At 35.7% G+C, this 22,220-nt stretch overlaps 1 protein-coding gene across 1 annotated transcript in view; it reads left to right on the top strand.

The window, feature by feature from the left end:
- The first annotated feature begins 2,358 nt into the window (after positions 1 to 2,358).
- Positions 2,359 to 22,220, top strand: part of LOC139730192 (uncharacterized) — a 92,232-nt gene continuing 72,370 nt past the window's right edge. The window contains exons 1-5 of the mRNA XM_071641087.1: positions 2,359 to 2,381; positions 4,567 to 4,635; positions 6,028 to 6,177; positions 7,372 to 7,443; positions 8,784 to 8,855. Of these exons, the coding sequence (XP_071497188.1) occupies positions 2,359 to 2,381; positions 4,567 to 4,635; positions 6,028 to 6,177; positions 7,372 to 7,443; positions 8,784 to 8,855 (386 nt within the window). The remainder of the gene's footprint in view (positions 2,382 to 4,566; positions 4,636 to 6,027; positions 6,178 to 7,371; positions 7,444 to 8,783; positions 8,856 to 22,220) is intronic.

The following is a 22,220-nucleotide window of genomic DNA, read 5'->3' as shown; positions in this document are numbered from 1 at the left end:
AAGTGATTTACCGTTTACATACCTTGTTTGTGTGACTTATTTTATGTCATGTCTAGCACATGCAACTTCTCCAGTAGATATTATCTAAATTCACATATCGTGTATCATTGCTTATGCTCTGTGACTATGGCATTGCTAATTTATAACACACATTCTATTTTCATTGATAGACAACAAGGAGTCAAGGCCAACCTAAATTTTCTGACTTCAATCTTCATACATGTCTTAAATTCTCCTAAATGAACCAGGAACGCTATTTTTCTTCATTAGGCACATCATACATGCCTACATCGTTCTTCGTGTCAACTTCACAGAAACCAATATCCAACTGAGCCTCAACTCGGCTCAAACGTAATAATTCCTATTAACGAATATGATGCGACTATATCCGGTCACCTATTTACGTACGTACCTTGGTAACTGCGTCCAGCAGCCCCATACGCATAGCGTAATTACGCTATGGCTATGCGTATGGGGCTGTTGGTCGTAGTTAGTACCTTGGTTGAGGCTTTCCGTATTACCGTGCACTTTCATTGACTTATTCGCTATGCTTTACTGTATGTACCTGATATGATCGCACTTCTGACATGTTAGTACACATGTACCTCGATACAACTCTTTCGCATCAGTTTTCACCACTCAGCACTCGATTAGCATAATTCACACATATCATCATCGATTACTGTGAAATATTTTCGACGGAATTATAGTACAACTATCTACTCACAACGTTTGGCTCATCAAAAAGATTAATTCATCATCCCAACCTCACGGTCGTCTGTCCATTTCAAACGAGGAACGTCAGTAGTATGCACGTACGTACGTATACCGCGCGACCAACGGCGTGGCGTGCGCATGCGATTTTAGCTTTGCCATTGACCAAGTGCTGAACGGTCCACGCGTGCACGCATAATACGTGTACTCTATGATAACGTCATTGAAATGATATTCTTGATCCCGGTGCGAGAAGAAAAAACAAATGTTTAATTCAAGTAGTAATTTTTTTAGTACAGTATTACTGATGACACTGTTACTCTTTAACAACGTGTAGTTATATTTTCAAATAAAAATATACGATAATATCCAAAAATAGTGTGGCATTTCAAGCAAACACCATTCAACACCCACATGTCAGCTTTCGGGAAAGACTATGGAATGGTTCCAAATTCGAACCCTTAAGACTTGGCTCCCTTTAGGGTTCGGATTTGCACCCCTACACCCATCCCGAACCCTATAAGGTGCCTTTTAGTTAGATTTGCTCGTAGGGTGAAAATATGAACCCTAATAGAACCCTAATTTCTCTGTGTGTATGTGAAGCTTTGATAACCAAAATTATGACGTCACGAGATGAACAAATCAGCCTTGCGCTGATGCGCTGTGCTAAGCACTACATCCACACAGTGGGCTCAGTCTATGGAAGGCCGTTGCGGACATAATTCGTTTGGGCCATGTGCATGGAAATGGGCATACGTTTGCAACTGCATTTTAATAGCAAACGTTTGCTAATTGACCAACCAGCGAGTGTTGTTTGGCAAACATATGCCGTTTTATACGTATGCGCAGAATGCCAGTAAATTGATTTTCAAGGCAACCAATGAAAATAGCTATTAGAACCAGCTGATCAGCTCAGTGCCGCTCAGTACTCCTCAGATCAGCCCAGTATGGCCAATATGATTCAAGTGGAAAAGGATTACGGTAAGTGCAAAAGTTTCCAATAAAAACATCTTCAGCTCATTGCTCTAACCATGCTCCTAACTAGGAACTAACAAGGTACGGTGTGAGATTTCCACATACACATATACGTACACTTAGTACCTCCTTGCTCAGATCGGGCGTGAGTACGTACCGTGGCCACACACACCCTACATACACACATATACAGCTGCATATTAAACGAAGTACCTGATTGGTCGATCATTTGCATACATATGTGCAGTAAATTAACGTACGTATGGAATGGGGCATACATATAATAGATAACATGCAAACGTTTCCTAAACACCGTACACACGTTTGCCAAACAACACTCGCTGATTGGTCAATTAGCAAACGTTTGCTAAAGGCAGTTGCATACGTATGCCCCAAACGAATTATGTCCACAAGGGCCTTCCATATCCATCGCCTCTCCCTCGCTTCTTCTACCTCTCCGACTTTGCCAGGAGTGTCACTGTCACTATCAGTGTCATTGTCATTGTCATCACTCAATTCACTCTCGATGTCAAACTCAAATTCTTTTCGTACAGTATAAGTAAAATTGAACGTTTTAATATCTCAGCCGAGAAAGCAGATGCGACTAAAGACAGACCAGATATTGCACCAGCTCACCAAGAAATACGTGCTTTGTGAATGGCGGCCTCGATGACCCACTGCACTCATAGAGGGTTTGTTCATATCATGACATCGTATTTTAGGGCTCGAAAAAGACGGCTGCTCCGGAGCGAAAATCGGCAAAGTAAATGAGTCAGTTTTAACTCGCGATTTCTCAGTGGCGCGAATGTTTTTTAATAAGTCACATTAAAAATCGGTTTTAGGAGACATTTCCCTCTGCCTTAACACCTTCTTTTACATGATTTTCTTGATGTTAATGTCTCGTTCACCATACTTTAATGCATTTCAGGTCGACCCACGTTGCACGACCTTGCTCTTTGAAACAATGAAAAGTTCATTACAAGTCCAATCCTAAACGTATTCTTTTAAGATTTGATAGGGTGTTCATGTGTTTAATGTGCCATCTATTTTTCTGTAAATTTGTTTCATATAATATAACCTGCTGCAACAAAAGGATATGAAAGTCGGCGGACGACAATTTTCTAAAAATGACATGATATTCTTCCCTTACTCTTCTACTGTAATTTCATATATAACACGACTAACAAAAGTACTCAGTTGCAGTACTCGACATGTCGAGTGGTTTTGGAAATCAGCGTTTCGAGAAAACCGCCTTCAAAGTTTTCCTTTAGACGCTATCATAATCAAGGGGAGGCAAGACAGTTTTCACAGCTTGAAAATAGAAGGTATGATCCTAGCAACCTCTGCGGTGTTCATTCAAGCTTAGCGCCAGCAGTCTACCAATGACCAATCAGTAATCAGGATGCCAAGCACTGACCAATAAGATCACTCCCTTGTTGCCAGGGCGGAGTCTAGCTGGAACGCTAAATCCAAATCTTCGGACACGTTTCTGTTCTGTTGAAAGTCAGAAAAATCCTGGCCAAGAAAAACATTGTTTTCCTGTATTTCCTGTGATCATTTAGCTTCGAAATTTCGGCAGATGACAGATGATACATTAGATTACAAAGTTATGCCCAAAACACAAATCCGATCGATTGATTTCTCTCGGCTGGGCTGTCAGCGACTTTAGGATTCTTTTGTTGATATATATATATATATATATATATATATATATATATATATATAATATATATATATATATATATATATATACATATATATATTGTACTAAATTGGTATATTTTCTCTCCACAGGGATCTGACTAGGAATAAAATTGCAATTGATATATACTCCTACAAGAGAATATCGTTACCCGGTTCTGTCACTCACGTGTAAGCGCTTTTAATTTTTTCTCATTAAGAACTTTCGCCTTTACTTATGTTAACATTGTTTTCCTGTATTTCCTGTGATCATTTAGCTTCGAAATTTCGGCAGATGACAGATGATACATTAGATTACAAAGTTATGCCCAAAACACAAATCCGATCGATTGATTTCTCTCGGCTGGGCGGTCAGCGACTTTAGGATTCTTTTGTTGATATATATATATATATATATATATATATATATATATATAATATATATATATATATATATATATATATATATATATATACATATATATATTGTACTAAATTGGTATATTTTCTCTCCACAGGGATCTGACTAGGAATAAAATTGCATTTGATATATACTCCTACAAGAGAATATCGTTACCCGGTTCTGTCACTCACGTGTAAGCGCTTTTAATTTTTTCTCATTAAGAACTTTCGCCTTTACTTATGTTACCAACGTAATCATTTGTGTGTGTTTTTTTTTTTAATACAACACTTATACCCACCACGTTTCTAGTGATATATACACGATAGTTGCAATTTCCTGTATGCAATTTTTGTTTTTCTAAAAACTAGTACACCTAAAGCCATTGGAATGAAAATACCACGGACATTTTGATTATGAATTCTTTTTAAAGATGTTGAAATGTATAACTTAGAGTTACATTCATCTTAAACTCCCTACAAGTGCAAACATAACGTTTTATTTCCATCGTGACAAAAGAAAACCACGTTAAAGGACTTGAGAGCTTTCAACGATTGGTAAATCTTGCTTACTTTTCACCTCAGGATAGGATTTTTCTATCTATTTGACATTATTTTCTGCCATCATTCGGGGACGGACTTGTATAAGAAATGAGCTTTGGCTGAATCGCAATTACCCTGCGGAAAAAAACCAAGAAAATGGAGCCGCATTTGACATGTTATTGTTTCGTTCCACAGTATGTATTTTCGCAATGATGTTTGTATGACCATACGTTTGCTTGAATGTCCTTAACCTAGGAGTCTGATGGAAAACAATATAGAGATGATTCCGGTCGATTTCTTTTCAGGAACAAACATACAGTACCTGTAAGTTGACGGTATATAATCCATTACATCTGTTTGAATAAAAATGCTATTTCATATTGGACAGCAGCAGCAGTAATGATAATAATAGTGATGATATTCATGGTGATTACAGCAACAACAACAGTAATAATGAGTATATCAATGATGACAATACTGATAATAATAATGATATAGATAATCATAATACAACAGTACAAATATATTGTAATAATAAGGGTAATTATGATGTCATCGTTATCATTGTTGTTGTGATTGTTTTTGTTTGGTGATAACCTTTGTCAATAAATTGACAATTACTCAATATATATACCAAGTTAAATAGTTTCAAGACGCTTCGGTTCACTGGAAAAAAGGAAACAATGCTCTCCTCATTTTGAAAACAATGCCCTATTCCTCAATGTAATACATATTTTAGAACACTTTTATACCAAGTTACATTAGCGCGAATAGACATACACATATCTATCAAACATCTCCATACTTGGGCATGAAAGTAATTAACACACTTCAATTCTACTTTATTCTGTCATAACATATATCAATACTGGCATGAAATTAATGTAAATGAAGGGCCTACTTTCAAAAAGTTATGTCCGATTAAAACACACACACACACACACACAATACTTCAATATATGTGACCCTGCACCTCAAAACAAACAAAAAGTCGCCGGACATGAATTTTTAGTGAAGACCATATTCTGAAAGAGCAGACTTTAAGCTTTAAAATGATGTATAATTCAAATGAAATGGACTCTTCTAACCTATCTAAATATTGGAAAGAAAGCACAAACTCAGGAAAAGTGTGAACTGAGAAAAGAGGCTCTGAAGTACAGTGTTTATTCAAGCGCTTAATCTTTACCAAACCGAGCTGGCTTAGCAATGAATGGGACAAAAAACAGGAAGTAAACCACCAGAGTAACAACAATGAAGAGATTATCAGATTAAACTGAAATTAAGCATGCCTCATTAACACAATCTGTCCATAATCAATGCAAACTTTCAAAGCAGTAGCACTATTTCTTCAAAAGTTATTAGAGTTCAAAGTGAAGAGTGTGGCAAGGTTTTTCAGAAATGAAAAAGGGATTCTAAAGACACACCTAATCACACTATTCTACCAAAAATGTGCGATATAAACTGCTAAAAAAAACACACACTTTCCTGCCCGTTTTATGATACCAAATTAAAACATAATGTGAAAGAAGACCCGCTCTTTCAGAAAATATGAAAAAGTCAAGTTCGGCTAGGTTGACCCATTTAATTTTCAGTCCTCACACAAAATCAGTGTGTGCGACTTTATGTTCGTTTTGAGGTGCACGGTCACATATATAACTTTTGTTGCCGAAATTGGTTCTATTCCTTACGCATCATATCTTAACTCTCTTCTTGCAGAGGTCTAAGCATGAACCAGATCGGGACTTTCCCGTCGGACTCGCTGCGGAGAATGACCAGTCTAATATTCCTGTCTCTGGACGACAACAAGCTGACATCCGTGTCTCGACGCAACCTAGCTTCCCTCTCGGAGAGTCCTCTGCAACATTTGTAAGTTAGGGCACTTTGTCAATCCATTGCGATAAAAAAAAAGATGAAAAAAAAAACAGAAATAAATTATATTGCATGTATTGTTGTTGTTTTCGTTTGTCTTTGTGTTTCATGTTTTGTTTTTCTTAACAACAAAAAACAAAAAGGAATCATCTATTTTAGCAAATACGCATCACATGGGTCGAGCCACCATTTTTTTCTTTTCTTTTTTTTTTTGTTGGCAGTATATTGAATACCTAATGTCTTACTGAAAATGCCTATTAAACCCTTTTTATTTTTTTTTTCTTCAGCTGTTTCCCCCGTAAGTGTCACCAAAAAGGTGCCATCAGGCCCCTTTTTCTGTTTCCTCAAAAAAAAAAAAAAACACACACAAAACACCTAGCGCTGGCTTAGGGCAGTACCCACCATTATAAGATTTCATTCCTCCCCCCTCCTACACCCTTCCCGGCTATCCGGTGAAAGCTCGATACTACGTTGGACATGACAGCCTAGTATCTAACAATTTTCCCCTTTTTTGTCATATATAATACGGTCATATTTGATAACCTGTGTTTGTTTTCACCGATGGAGGGCAACCTGTAAATTATGTGCGTTGTAACGTTGCGAAAAATCTTATTAAAGAATGGATACGGATACGGAATGGATTAAACAATATATTGCTTCCAGAAATTATATTGCGGTACTTGAGTTTGTACTTTGCGTTGTAGAAGGTAATGAAATTGATTGATCAGACTTGAATAATGCCTTATAATCATGAGTAGGTGAGTAAAATACAGAAAAAAAAACCAAATCAGTCATTACAGAGATGATGACTCATTAAGAGTAAAGAATTAAGACAAGGGAAATGATGAGCAGTTAGGAAAGAATAGTTTATATTAAAGATTCGGATTATGGCATCACTTTTAAGAAGCGACACCATTACTCTTAGCATTCTTGACAAATTTTATATTCGTTCTTTCTTTTTTAGGCCCATATATAATGACTACATCATGCGGTAAAAATACAAAAGCTTACTATTACATTCCGTTTAATAGTTTTCCAGTTAATTTTATATACGACTGATAAATAGGGTAAAGAAACCAATTTCGAAGAAGAAGAAATGTCATAAGGACGTTGAAATAAATCTCCAATATAATCCATGGCTATAGTTAAAATCTTCCAGTAACTTTATCTATTCCTATCCTCTTCCGGCAGAAATCTAAGCAACAATGAAATATCATACTTGGCACCACGTGGATTTTCTAAATTGACGCATCTGAAGATTCTGTAAGTTGAAATAAACATAACAGATTATTTGGTCTACATTTCATATTTGATTTGTTCATAATTTTCACCGTAAGAATGTAATCAAATTTGAAGATACGACTATTTTCGAACATTTGGGAAGGTCTTTGAACAGAATTAATTTCAAAGAAAAGGAAATTCATCGCATCAGTGTTCATAATCATAACCCTTTGTTTTGTATTGTTCCGTATAGCTAAAATCGTGTAGCACGCACAACGTGTGCTTGTTGAAAGTCACTTTGCTTCGTTTTGTCGAGAAATTTTACCAAAATTACTTTTAAACTGTGTTGAGAGAGAGAGAGAAAAAAAAAGGATAAGCATTGACATTGTTTTATTTCGTGAAAAGGGACACACAGACACACGCATATAATAATAATAATAATATATATATATATATATATATATATATATATATACATATAAACCAACACAGTAGAATTGGGAATTATATTCGCAGTTGTCAAGTACAAAACTTATCCAGCGTTTGTATTTGTGACCGACAACAACAAAATGATCCGACGGTCACTGAGGTTGAGCCGAAAAAAAAAAATCGAGTTTGAAGTCAGATCATCAAAATAGATTACAACCTTTCAATTTCTGTTTTTGACATAATTTCGTATTCTGAAATGTGTTCGAAGATTTGGACTGAGCGCTGCATATAGTTTATGACATCCTGCTTACTGATTGGGCGTACGTGAGTAGACTGCTGGCAGTAAGCCTGAATGAACTTATAAGGAGGTTTTCTCGAAAATCTGATTTAAAAGACCACTGTCGTTCTTTTCAAAATTAATCATCGAAATCTATTCAACCAAGTGCTTTAATGAGTTTTGTTATTTGTTGAATTAGAGCAGAAGAATATGTATGGACATTCCATTTTTGTCGATCTGCCCCGACTTTCAGATAATTTGTTGTAACGGGTCACATTTAATCTGTGTGTGTGTGTGTGTGTGTGTGTGTGTGTGTGTGTGTTTGTGTGTCTGATTAGGGTAGTTTTCATATAATCATTTTACGTTCTTCATGATCATATTAGGATTTTGTACTAATGAATAATAAGAACACAAAAGAGAACTGGTAGAAAGAAAATGATAACATTCCGAACACATGTAGAACTTCCTTTTATTGCACAACTGAATTATCCATGCCGGTAGTACTAGAATAGGTAAGTTTCAAACAAGATATGTCCTGCTTTGACCAAACATCCTATTTGATGATTTATGTTCGTATGTATATGTGTGTAGTTTCTTGTGTTTTTGTTTTTGTTTTTACCTTAATTGGATTGACCAAGTTATCAGTGCAGCAACTATGATTTATATTGTTTTACAGGGAGCTTCACCAGAACTCCATATCCGCAATCCAACCTGGCGTTTTTGACGGGATCAGTAACATATTACACATGTAAGCAGTTTAGTAGTTTAACAATTACGGTTCTAACATCTTTCGTAGTTATTGTTGCTAGCATAGAAGCGCTTATGGCAATTCAAGATAATAAAAAGCATGGAGGTGTATGTATATGTATAATATGCTCATTAATGATTAAATAAATGTATATATGTGACCCTGCACCTCAAAACAAACAAAAAGTCGCCAGACGTGAATTTTTAGTTAAGACCATATTCTGAAAGAGCAGACTTTAAGCTTTTAAATGATGTATAACTCAAATCAAATGGACTCTCCTAACCTATCTAAATATTGGAAAGAAAGCACAAACTCAGGAAAAGTGTGAACTGAGAAAACAGGCTCTGAAGTACAGTGTCTATTCAAGCGCTTAATCTTTACCAAACCGTGCTGGCTGTGCAATGAATGGGACAAAAAACAGGAAGTAAACCACCAGAGTAACAACAATGAAGGGATTATCAGATTAAACTGAAATTACGCATGCCTCATTAACACATTCTGTCCATAATTAATGCCAACTCTCAAAGCAGTAGCGCCATCCTTTCAAAAGTTATTAGAGTTGAAAGTGAAGAGTGTGGACAAGGTTTTTTAGAAATGAAAAAGGGATTCTAAAGACACACCAAATCACACTATTATACCAAAAACTGCTAAAAAAACACACTTTCCTGCCCGTTTTATGATACCAAATTTTAGCATCATGTAAAAAAAGACCCGCTCTTTTAGAAAATATGAAAAAAGTCAAGTTCGGCTAGGTTGGCCCATTTCACTTATTTTCATTCCTCACGCAAGATCAGTGTGTGCGACTTTATGTTCGTTTTGTGGTGGACGGTCATATATATATATATAGATATAGATATATATATATATATATGTGTGAAGAGTTTGTTTGTAAAAACCGATGTATAACCGAGATAGTTGCGATTGAAGGTCAAGAAAAATAAAGAGAATAATAAGGAAATTTTTGCTTCTTTTGACCATAACTTCAGAAATATACCTTTATATGTAGTGACCAATATATCATTTAAAAGGTATTATTTTGTACATTATGACATAAATCGTACTTCAAAATCTTCAAAAATGGACTTATCGGTTTTTGCAAACAAACTCTTCATATATATATATATATATATATATATATATATATATACAATATGCATTCTGTTTACGAAAACGGAATATTATATGATGGAATATTGTGCTATTGTAGATAGAGACAATGATGTGTATATACGAGCCTTGTAATATCCTAGTAGATAGAAATACATTTGCTTTGTAATTTGCTTTATATTTGCAGCGATCTCAACAACAACCAGATACAGCACATCAATGCCAATGCGTTTACCAAGCTACCCAACTTGAGAACATTGTAAGCATAATGATATCATAACCTTATCACGAAAAGCATTATACAAATGTTTTCTCTTAATTTTTCATTTACATGATGTGCATGAACAAATAAACGCATATGAAAATGTAGCGTTGAGTCAACGCTCACATTCATTCCGATTTTATCAATCTAAAGGAATGTGCGATTTGTATGGTTACGGCATCATCATTTTTTTTTTTTTTTTTTGGTGTGCGTGTGTACGTTTGTCGATGCGATCGACATCATTGCTTTCAGCAGATCAAATCATATCAAAAATAAAAAATGGGCAATCCGATTTTTCATTCAGGGATTTTTTTTTTCTATAACAACTGAATATCCATTTTTTTTTACTTCATCTTGGTTTGTAGTTTGTCTTTTTTGCTATGCATATTAAGCATTTTTCATATCATTTTCTTTTTATACATATTAACGTCAAACTTTTACATTCTTGAAAAGATACAAATCAAGAATGAAGAGTTCTCTTCCAAATGTTGCTAAGTTCATATTTTGTCAGTTTGGCCTTTTTGACAGAAACCTTTTAAAAATGAAACTCTTGAGAGAAAATGGGGAAATCAGGCAATGATAATAATTTCTTTTTCCAAAGGTCCTAAATCCATTTCTGTTTTGTTTTAAAAGGTGCTAAAATCAGCAGAATCCAAACCTGAGCGCTTGCTTGATAAGACTGTGACCCCCAGAGTCAAGCAAGGCTGGCTAGCAGCTTGTTGCCATTGTTGACGATTATTGGCCTTAAAGTGCAATCAATTTGCATACAATTTCTCTAGAGATGAGATGGACAAAAATAAGACACTTCTTTACAAATAACAAATATTTTATGGATAAATGACAACTTATAACTGAAAGAATATGTACTTGCTCTTCACAACCGTGCTTTTTTCCAAAAGTTGCTGATGGGTCAACAAAAAAAAAAAAGAATGCTTCATTGAAAATAGGATATTATTGCGTGCAAGATATTCCAAGCATGGGAATTAAAACAAAGCAAATATTTTCTTATCCTTACAACAACAGCAGCAACAACAACAACAACAGACATTGATCTTACTGATTTTACAACCTTTTGGAAAGGAAATCTTCAAGCATTTTTTTTTTGCTTTGCTTCTTTACCATCATTTTGACAGTTTCACGTTGATGTATTTTTTTTTTGTTTCCTTCGTTGTCTAGACGGCTGCATACACAAAAGACTGGGTTCGAGTTGACGACGATAAAATATAATGCCTTTCGTGACGTCGGACATCTTACCAGATTGTAAGGCCACCGTCGCAACTGGTATCTTCCAGCTACAACCTATCATGCTCTAGGCTCATAAAAATGACATAAAAGTATCAAAAGCAAATAAATTCACATTTCATCCCAGATTGAGAAGAAAATGTCGATTTTATAGGACAAGATTTTATGACGTGAACTGTTCCAAAGGTTCAAGTTACACATTTAACCGTTACTACTTTGATGATCATTTGCAGTTTTTTTTTTTTTTTCTAGTCCGCTTGTTAAGAATGTGTACCGTGAATCGTGGGTATAAATTGTGATTCCGGTATAATGACAAGGTGGGAAAGACGTCGATAACTCCATTAGAAAAAGCGTGTCCTGAATCAAAATGCCAGTTTACAGCGGTTAAAAGAAACAACTTCTTGGAGACGGGTACATTTTAAGTCTATTTTCCAAAAATCGGACAGAATAATTTTCATGAGTTTGCCGAATTCGTAATTTTCAGAACTTTGTGAATAACTGGTGCTTTGTGAAGAGCAGAAGAAGAAGAAATGTCCGGTAATATGATCCACTCTTCTATATAAAATCTGGAACTCTATGTTCTCGATTTAAAAAAATGAGATAGTCAATACAGAGAGTGCTGCAGAACTAGAATCTTTTTCATATAATGTGACCGTGCACCTCAAAACGAACATAGAGTCGAACACACTGATTTTGCGTGAGGACTGAAAATAAGTGAAATGGGTCAACTTAGCCGAACTTGACTTTTTCATATTTTCTGAAAGAGCAGGTCTTCTTTTACATTATGCTAAAATTTAGTATCATAAAACGGGCAGGAAAGTGATTAGGTGTGTCTTTAGAATCCCTTTTTCATATCTGAAAAACCTTGTCCACACTCTTCACTTTCAACTCTAATAACTTTTGAAAGGATAGTGCAACTGCTTTGAAAGTTGGCAATAATTATGGACAGAATGTGTTAATGGGGCATGTTTAATTTCAGTTTAATTTGACAATCCCTTCATGTTTATAGTTCATATGTGACCCTGCACCTCAAAACAAACAAAAAGTCGCCAGACATGAATTTTTAGTTAAGACCATATTCTGAAAGAGCAGACTTCAAGCTTTAAAGTGATGCATAACTCAAATCAAATGGAATCTCCTAACCTATCTAAATATTGGAAAGAAAGTACAAACTCAGGAAAAGTGTGAACTGAGAAAAGAGGCTCTGAAGTACAGTATCTATTCAAGCGCATATTCCAAACCGTGCTGGCTGTGCAATGAATGGGACAAAAAAAAAACAAAAACAAAAACAAAAAAAACAAACCAGGAAGAAAACCACCCGAGTAACAAAAATGAAGGGATTATCAGATTAAACTGAAATTAAGCATTAATGCCAACTTTCAAAGCAGTAGCAGTATCCTTTCAAAAGTTATTAGAGTTGCAAGTAAAGAGTGTGTACAAGGTTTTTCAGAAATGAAAAAGGGACTCTAAAGGCACACCTAATCACATTATGCTACCAAAAATGATCGAGATAAACTGCTAAAAAAAAAACACACACACACTTTCCCGCCCGTTTTATGGTCCCAAATTTTAGCATATTGTAAAAGAAGGCTTGCTCTTTCGGAAAATATGAAAAAAGTCAAGTTCGGCTAGTTTGACCCATTTCACTTATTTTCAGTCTTCACACAAAATCATTGTGTGCTACTTTTTGTTCGTTTTGTGATGCACGGTCACATATTACAAAAAAAAAAGGAAAAACAATAATATTTACTAGCCAGTCCATCCCAAATTTTTTCGCAAGCAATCAATTACATTTGAAACATAATGTAGTGATTGATATTAATGCATACATTTTTAAACACTGAATTGTCAAATAAATAATAATGGTATACTAGCATTGTTTGATATTTTCAATTGGTACTTTGGAATCATTCTGATTCAAATGGACTGAGTAGTTAATATGCAAACCTTGCAAATATATATATATATATATATATATATATATATATATATATGTATTTATACGTCCTATTTCAACTTTGGTTTAACATACCATTTAACGATATACAGGTTTGTAAGTGACAACAAACTTGCGTACTTCCCCCACGGTGTCCTTTCCATGGAATACTACGAACATCTGAATTATCTGTAAGTGTTTTCTAGTGTCATAGTATACGTACCTGACGTGTTGCATTACCATAAACGAAACTTCAACATTAAGTCATACATATATTTGTTAAAGGTCAATGTAAATATTCAATGTAGAAGAGTTCGTTTCCAAAACCTGTTCAAATCACTTAAAAAAGGTAATTTTTCACATGTGTTGACATAGGCTACGTGTGTGTTCTATGCTTTATCGATCACCATGCCCACAATCTGAAACTTCCTTTTTAATGAATTGAGAATTTCAATGTAGAATCATGAGAGATTCATAACATATTGATATAGGTTTGTTTCCAAAACCTGCTAAAGCCAGGAAGACAATCCCTTCCCCCAATGACCAATCAGCTAACAGCATCATGACTTATTCGTGACTGACCAGGGTGGAGCGGTATGCATATAATTATATTCAGCTCCCGATTCCGAATCCGATTCAGATTCATTATTGCCATTTAGGAAGTTCTTCTTGTTGGCATATGGGCATACACATAGGAATATCTGCATACATACATCCACACAAACATAAATAATAATACTTATGTACATGTACACATATAAATAAATAAAATTTCGTTATATACCCAATTATTCAAGCATAATTCATAATCACAATACGGCAAACACATACATTATTACAAATGTATTATGCATCGCAATTCATTATATTTACCGATCAACAACGCAACAAAAAAGTTAAGAAAACGTGAAGTTCGTCCTTTCCGAGGAAGTACATCTTTTACGTATAAACCTTTGCACCCCCCCCCTCCACACATGACCGCCCGCGTAGCTAGCCAGCTGGATCGAAAGGGGCCTCACCGTGCTACAGAGGTTGACTGACTAAAAGGGTGCTTCATTTAAGAAAAGAAACTGAACTGAATAATCATAATCACAAATCACTCCAGTCTGTCGTAAACCTGGATTTAGGCTTGTTTTGGGACCAATTATCCAGCTAGATTCTAATTTTTTTAGTGCTACTGTAGGCCTACGCAGGGCATGGTGTAGCAAAGCAAACCCACTGCCAGTCAGTGACAACCCATTGAATAGCCACATTATGTCATCATATTTGGTCATATGAACCTTCAAGATTATGAGGGAATCAGAAAACTGGGGCAGATTTTCCATAATTCTTTGATATGGCTTGAGTTATATTGGTCGATGGTTATCGCTGCAATTCCCTCTTTCACTCCAAGGTCATATGGTCATAATATTAGCTAATTATAATAACATGCAAAATATGAGGGAATCAAGACTTTCCATAATTCTTTGATGGCTTGGTAGATGGTAGAGATTTATTCCTGCTATGGGGGGGGGGGGAACTATACCATTAAAAAAAATAAATGGAACCATAACCCTGAATGTGAAGATTGATAAAGAAATACATATATTTATAATACATATCCAGGTGAAGTGGGTATACGTAAATAGAAATTCACCATGCAAGTAAAATGAAATATGTTGAACTTCTTACCTATAGTGTAACTGCCTTTTTAGTTACCGGTAATTGTCGCACTGAGCTGTGACACTTCAAAATAATTATTGTGATGTTCTTGTTGTTTTTTTCTCTGACATAATTCACAAATATGTCAAACTTAATATTACATTTCCAGATGTAGCCTCTATTCCAAATGCATAGAACTTCATAAACCTGAAATATGTAGGATTAGAGATCTAACGTCTAAGCACAATACAGAATACAAAATCATGATACAGTTTAGTGTCGCTTCCTAGCAAACTGCAGAATAAAATTTCTAAGCTGCATATTGATTTTACAGCCATTATGAGAGTCTAATAAATCGACAGTCAGGTGCCTAGAACCTATTGTTAGAGCTGCGTTTTCTTGATTCCCCGAACTTCTAACTCAGTGCTTGTGTAGTTAGAATCCAAAATCTAAGCATTTCAAGTGATTTGCAATCAGTATTCTACTTCAATCATAACCAATTTAGTTACTTCTGCATTCCATGCAAATTACCATGGATAAAATAGGTACGTAATGTTATGGGCAAGTTAGTCCTTGTCCGTACAGTGTGAGTGCGCGTTCTAACAAGGTGGGACTAAAAGCGCAGGCCTGCTGCGGACACGGCGATGTGACACACAGCAACCGCTAAAAAAAAAAAAAAAAAAAAAAAAAAAATGTTGTTCAGCGGCTCTCTGACCCAAGTTTACTCGAATGTCATTTGGTTATACTTCCAGTGAAACGAAACGAACATTTTAATGATTGCTTGAGGACCTAAATTTGATATAAATAGCAACATAACATAGTGTCTCAACTATGAAAAGTCACGCACATTTCCTATCCTTTCGTGAGGACACTTTTCATTGTACTAATGCAAGTATCGTATTTTTCATAGCTCTGACTTTGATCCTTTCTCTCTTCAAGGGAAAAACTCTAACGAGGTCACACTCTTGACCTACGTCATAAACACATCCCTATTTATCACCATAAGAGTTTTCTTAAAATGAAAAAAAAAATGGTATAAAAAATTATTACACATTTGCCAAAAGCTTACATTACGTAATATTCGCCGCATTTTTTGTTTTGTGATGGTCAAGTTCAAAAGCCAGAAATTTGTATTTTTTTTAAATCAATTTCGTAATACGCCGAGACATTTCATAGAAATTCATATTTATATATGAATACTCATTAGAATAGGGGTGATAGGGAATTTCATTGGCTGTAGTAGTCTTTACAGACAACAGCCATGGAAAGAATAAAATAGGAAATCGAAAGGAAACGTTTATGCAAAAGGTTTAAATACGTGGCACATACACACATTTACAAGTACTCCGAGGGATAATACATATATGACAAATGTGCATCGCTGGATACATACAGCTGAAGGCAAACAAAAATAACACACACACGTTAGCGCACACACATACACACACACACACACACACACACACACACACACACCGTTTGATCAGTCACACCATAACAACTAAGACTCTTCAGGAGAGTATCGTATCCTACGTCATGCAGTGACGTCATACAGGCACACCCCTGCACATGCGTTTAATAGTTATAGCACCCACGAACGTACAGACATACATGAACATTCGACGGTGTGCACTCTTTGACTCTAACACACACATATCAGATAAAATGTTTGCTAATCGAACCATTTAGTTTTCAAGCAATTCATATGGATTCTGGCAGTCATGTTGAGTTCTTTGTGAAGATGCAGGACACAGCTTCAACATAATGTATTTTGCCAAGGTAACAGCACATTGAGGCCTATATTCCTAAATCGGATTAGACTTGAAGGTAGAACTATTTCTCCAGGTTTCAAGAGATTCAAATGAAATATGGATACACATGCTTAGTTTAATAACTAGCTATGCAAGACACATTTTTAAATGGTAAGTGAAATTGTGTTACCATGGTAACAACGCATTATAACCTTAAATCAAGCAAAATGTTTCCGGAGCGAGCAGCTTTCTCACACACATGAGAAACAACAACAAACAAACAAAACATTGTGTAAAGCTGTACAAGTCACACTTTCCGACAATTCTGGAAAACACAATGCAACGATAGCTGTGCATTATGTCTTGAAAATCAACCAAAAGACAGATCTTACTTTTTTGTTGTTGTTTTGCTATTATGCTACTGTGATAACGGCACATCCGTTACTGTTTATCATTCTCGGTGGTTTGCTATTAAAAACAGAAACGTTAAAAAGCAGGGATACTAATTACTTTCAGTTGTTGTTTTTTTTTTCTCGTTCAATCAGTCATCTCACTGTAGCAGTAATACACTCGGTAAAATGAATTTATACTAATAGTCCAGTCAATCTAGCGCTTTTTAGGGGGTAACCCACCACTAATTGCAACAGTAGGAATTTCACTGCAGTGCAAGTCGTTGAGGCCTCCTGAACACCATACTAAAAGTCCCCAAAAATCCAGTGGGGCAAAATAGTGAAATTTGCATAATATGCAAATTAGCACCTGTAATGAGAGAAAATTTACAGATCTTAGCTTCCCGTTATCCAATTTTAAAGATTTAAATGTGTAAACTTATATTTTGTAGGTCAATGAACACGATGGATGCCTTTTCGAATTGGTCATACAAAAATAATTTACATAAAATGCAAATTAGCGGTAGCTGTAAGAGTACATTCATAACAACAGTACTCACGTTGGCATAACGCACGTTTTGCATATGGGGATGCGGGGTTGAGGGGGTAACTTTGGGCGCCTCACAAGGGGCCGCTTTTAATGTGCACCCCTTTTTACTATATAAGTATTGTAAAGCAATTTATCCTGCATTGATTACATTGCATTTCTTGGAAACAAAAGTACCGTTGCTATAAGGCACGATCGAATTTTGATAGCATGTACGTTTGGAACATATATGTTTGCGTTATATGATATTATATGTTTTCTATATTGCCAAGTGAATAAAGGGCACTTTGGGGGCACACGCCACAGGATTGCCCTTCAATGAGCACCCTCTTTATTGTGTACATCTTATAAAGCAAATCTTCTTCTATTATTTTCGTGATTTTCATGTATATAAGAGTGTATTTTCTGTATTGCCGGACCTACTTTTAAAACCACTCACGCTAGAACAAATGTATTTGGGTTGCTAATATCTGTATTTCGTAATAAAGGGTGTGCGTAGGCGTGCATATAGACACTTCCCCAGAGATTACCTTTGATTGTTCACCTCTTTGACAATGTAGTTATTGTAGAGCAATGTTTCCTCTATTAATTAGTTGCATTTTTTGGAAACAAAAGTGCCTTTGCTATAAGGCATTTCGAATTTCGAAAACATGTACGTTTGGAACATATATATATATTCGCATTATATGATATTATAATGTTTTCTCTATTGCTGTGAGGGTGGAGTATTTTTGCCACATCCCACAGGATTGCCGTTTAATGCGCACTCTCTTCACTGTATAGATCTTGTAAAGTAAAGTCTCTTCTATCATTTCCATTACTTATCATCGATGAAAATTGAATTTGCTGTATTGCCGGGACTACTTTTACAACCATTCACGCTAGAACAACAGTATACGCGTTGCTAATATCTGTGTTTTGCACTAAGGGGACGTGAGCGTAGGTGTAAATTTGGACACTTCCAAATGGATTACTTTTGAATGTTCATCCTCTTGACAATAAAGTTATTGTAGAGTAATGTCTTCTCTATTAATTAGTTGCATTTCTTGGAAACAAAAGTGCCTTCGATATACGGCACGATGGAATTTTAGAAACATGTACGTTTGGAACATATATATATTCCCGTTGTTATGACAATAAGTTTTCTATATTGCCGTGATGGTGGAATATTATTTGACACATCCACAGGGTTGCCATCTAATGTGCATCCTCTTCACTGTATGGATCTTGTAAAGTTAAGCCTCTTCTATCATTTTCATGAATTTTCACTGATAAAAAGTGCATTTGCTCTATTGCCGGGACTACTTTTAAAACCATCCATGCTTTATAGAACAATGGTGTTTGCGTTGCTAATATCTCTGTTTTGTGTTAAGGGGGCATGAGCGTAGATGTAACTTTGGACCATTCCCAAGGGATTGTCTTTTAATGTTCACCCTTTTAACAATATGGATATTGTAGAGCGATGTCTCCTCTATTAACCAAAACATATTTTTGAAAACAAAAGTGCCCTTAATGTACGGCGCGATCGAAGTTTGAAGACATGTACGTTTGGTACATATAGTATTCGCGTTAATGATATTCAATGTTTTCTATATTGCCACGAGGGTGGTGTACTTTGGGGCACATCCCACAGGATTGACATTTAATGTGCATCCTCTCACTGCATAGATATTGTGAAGCAATGCTTCTTCTATCATTTCCACGGCTGTCACTGACATAAAAGTGTGTAACTGTAACAGTATTGCCGGAACTACTTCATGCACGAAAGAACGTCGGTATTTGCGTTCATAGTATCCTTGCGTTGTAATTACGAGGCTTGAGCGGAGGTGTAATTTTGGACACTTCCCGAGGGATTGCTTTGGATTGTTCACCCTTTTGACAATATAGTTAATGTAGAGCAATTTTTCTTCTTGTAATTAAATTTCATTTCTTAAAAACAAAAGGGCTATTGCTGTACAACCGTAACGACTATATGAAGGCATGGAATATTGGAACATATTCGTGCTATGTGGTAGTGCATGTTTCCTATATTGCCCTGGGGATTAAATGACTTTAACACATCCCACTCGGTTGCCTTTGAATATGCATCCCTTTGACTATATGATTATTGTAAAGCAGTGTCTCTACCATTCAAAAATCATGAAAAGTAAAGTGTCTTATTTACCACCCGGCAAAACGACTTTCTACATGCATGTTCAACTGAGTTTGATTTGGCATATAATGCATGTTTTGTTAACCTGTTTTGGGACCACGACGGTCAGGATAGGAGTATCTGGGCACTTCCCAAGGGCTTGTATTTGAATGTCCACCTTTTTGACAAAATAAATATTGTAAAGCAACGTCCCCTATTACCTTAATTGCATTTTAACGAAAATAAAAGAGTATGTGCTATACAGGCGGAAGAACTTTTCAGAGGCATGTACCCATGGAACATTTTTCGCGGTTGTATATACCACGTTTTTCACTGCCTTTAGGATGCATGGGGTTACTTTGAGCACCTCCCACAAGGTGGTCTCTGCAAGTGAACCCTTTGTACTGTATAGATATTGTAGATCAATGTTGTTATTTTATCTTTACCCCGGCAATTTTTATAGAAATAAAAGTGTCTTGATATGGCAGGAATTAAATGCAATACAATAAATTATTCAATTCAATTTTTATTTCATTTTTCGAAAATAGACATCACTTTTTTTGAAACAGAAAATGAGGTGCGTAAAACTATGTAGGACGATAAGAATGTACAATGATTGTATAGCACCTTACAATATTTATACATAGTCATAAAACTCAAGTGATAGTCATAAAACTTTTTGAGACATGCACTTTTTGAACGACTGTAACTGCGTTGGTATTTGCGTTATAAGGTCATGTATAGAGGCAATTAATGTGGGCACTTCCCATATAGGAGGCTCCCTTCGAATGGTCACCACTTTAACTATGTCAGTGTAAGTCAATAATTGCAGAGCAATATATCTTCTGTTAACCTCATTGAATTTCATTAATAAAAGTTTCTTTGCTAGAGGACCAGAAGGACTGTTGAAAGGCATGTACTTATAGAACATAATTATGTATTTGCGTCGGTACGCATGATCATTGCATGTCTCAGACTGCCTTTGGAAGGGGTAACTTTGGGTACCCTCCACGTGGTTGCCCTCGTATGTGAACTATTTTCACCTTATAGATATTGTGAAACAATTCTTCTAAAACTTTCACTGAATTTTAATGGATAAATGAAACGAAAAGGACGTTATAGAGTTTTTTTCGCTTCAAACAGCTGTATTCACGTGCGTATGATTATGTTTTGTACCGGGCCGTGAGGGTATAGGGATAAATTTGGGTACCTCCCTACGAGTCACTTTGACTCTGCACCACCTTTTATTCAAAAAGATATACACATTGTAGAAAAATATCTCCGCTGTCAGTGCCAATTCTATGTCATGGAAATAAAAGAGTCTTTGCTAGACGGCCGAACGACTTAAAAAAAAATTGTACGCTTAGAACAACCGAAATCGCGTTGGTTGATGCATGTTCTGTAATTGGTCGTGTCGATAATATGATCGATAGGGGTAACTTTGGGCACTACCCACAGGGTTTCCTAAAGTTGACTGGCCATCTTCAATATCTCAAAACCCTCAAGGATGCAAGAGCTGAATCACCAAGATTCGAATAAATCACCCTCCAAATAGAGTTCATTCATTACAAAATTGGAGTTATAGATGTTGACACTTGTTTAATTTCGTACTTTGATTCTACGTAATTGATGGATAAGCTATCATTATCTGTCTGATAACAAAATTGTAATTTGCGTAATATTATTCATGCTAGGTTACTAATGCTGTAGAGTTTATTTTTGGTGAAGAGAAACTGAAATATCACATTTGAACACTCTTAATATGCTCATATCGGGCGCTTTGAAGCATTTGAATATTCCGTTGGCTCGGTACCCTTTCCATATCATGCAAATGAGGCCCAGATTATGTACATGGAAATGTTTGCAGCGCACTAACTGACATTGTGAACATAGGTTTCAACACTTTCGGTGTTCCAATCTGAAACCTGGAAGCGTAGTTTTCATGAGAACACTGTATTTTTATCATTATGGGAGCTAATTTGCATATTATGCAAGTGAGGTCCAGATTATGTACATGCAAATCTTTGCATCGCACTAACTGACATTGTTAACATAGGTTTCAACACTTTCCGTGTTCCAATCTGTAACCTAGAAGCCTAATTTTCATGGAAACATTGTATTTTTTATCGTTATATATGGGAGTAATTTGCATATTATGCAAATGAGGTCCAGACAATGTGCATGGAAATCTTTGCATCTCACTAACTGAGGATTCAACACTTTTGGTGTTCCAATCTGAAACCTAGTAGCATAGTTTTCATGGAAACACTATTTTTATCGTTATGGGAGCTAATTTGCATATTATGCAAATGAGGGTCTGATTGTGTACATGGAAATGTTTGCATCGCACTAACTGACA

Source organism: Diadema antillarum, unplaced genomic scaffold (assembly GCF_040938485.1).
Source record: "Diadema antillarum isolate AM-2024a unplaced genomic scaffold, OU_Dant_1.0 seq00000297_RagTag, whole genome shotgun sequence".
Classification (NCBI taxonomy): domain Eukaryota; kingdom Metazoa; phylum Echinodermata; class Echinoidea; order Diadematoida; family Diadematidae; genus Diadema; species Diadema antillarum.
This window is presented reverse-complemented; position numbering and strand designations above follow the sequence as displayed.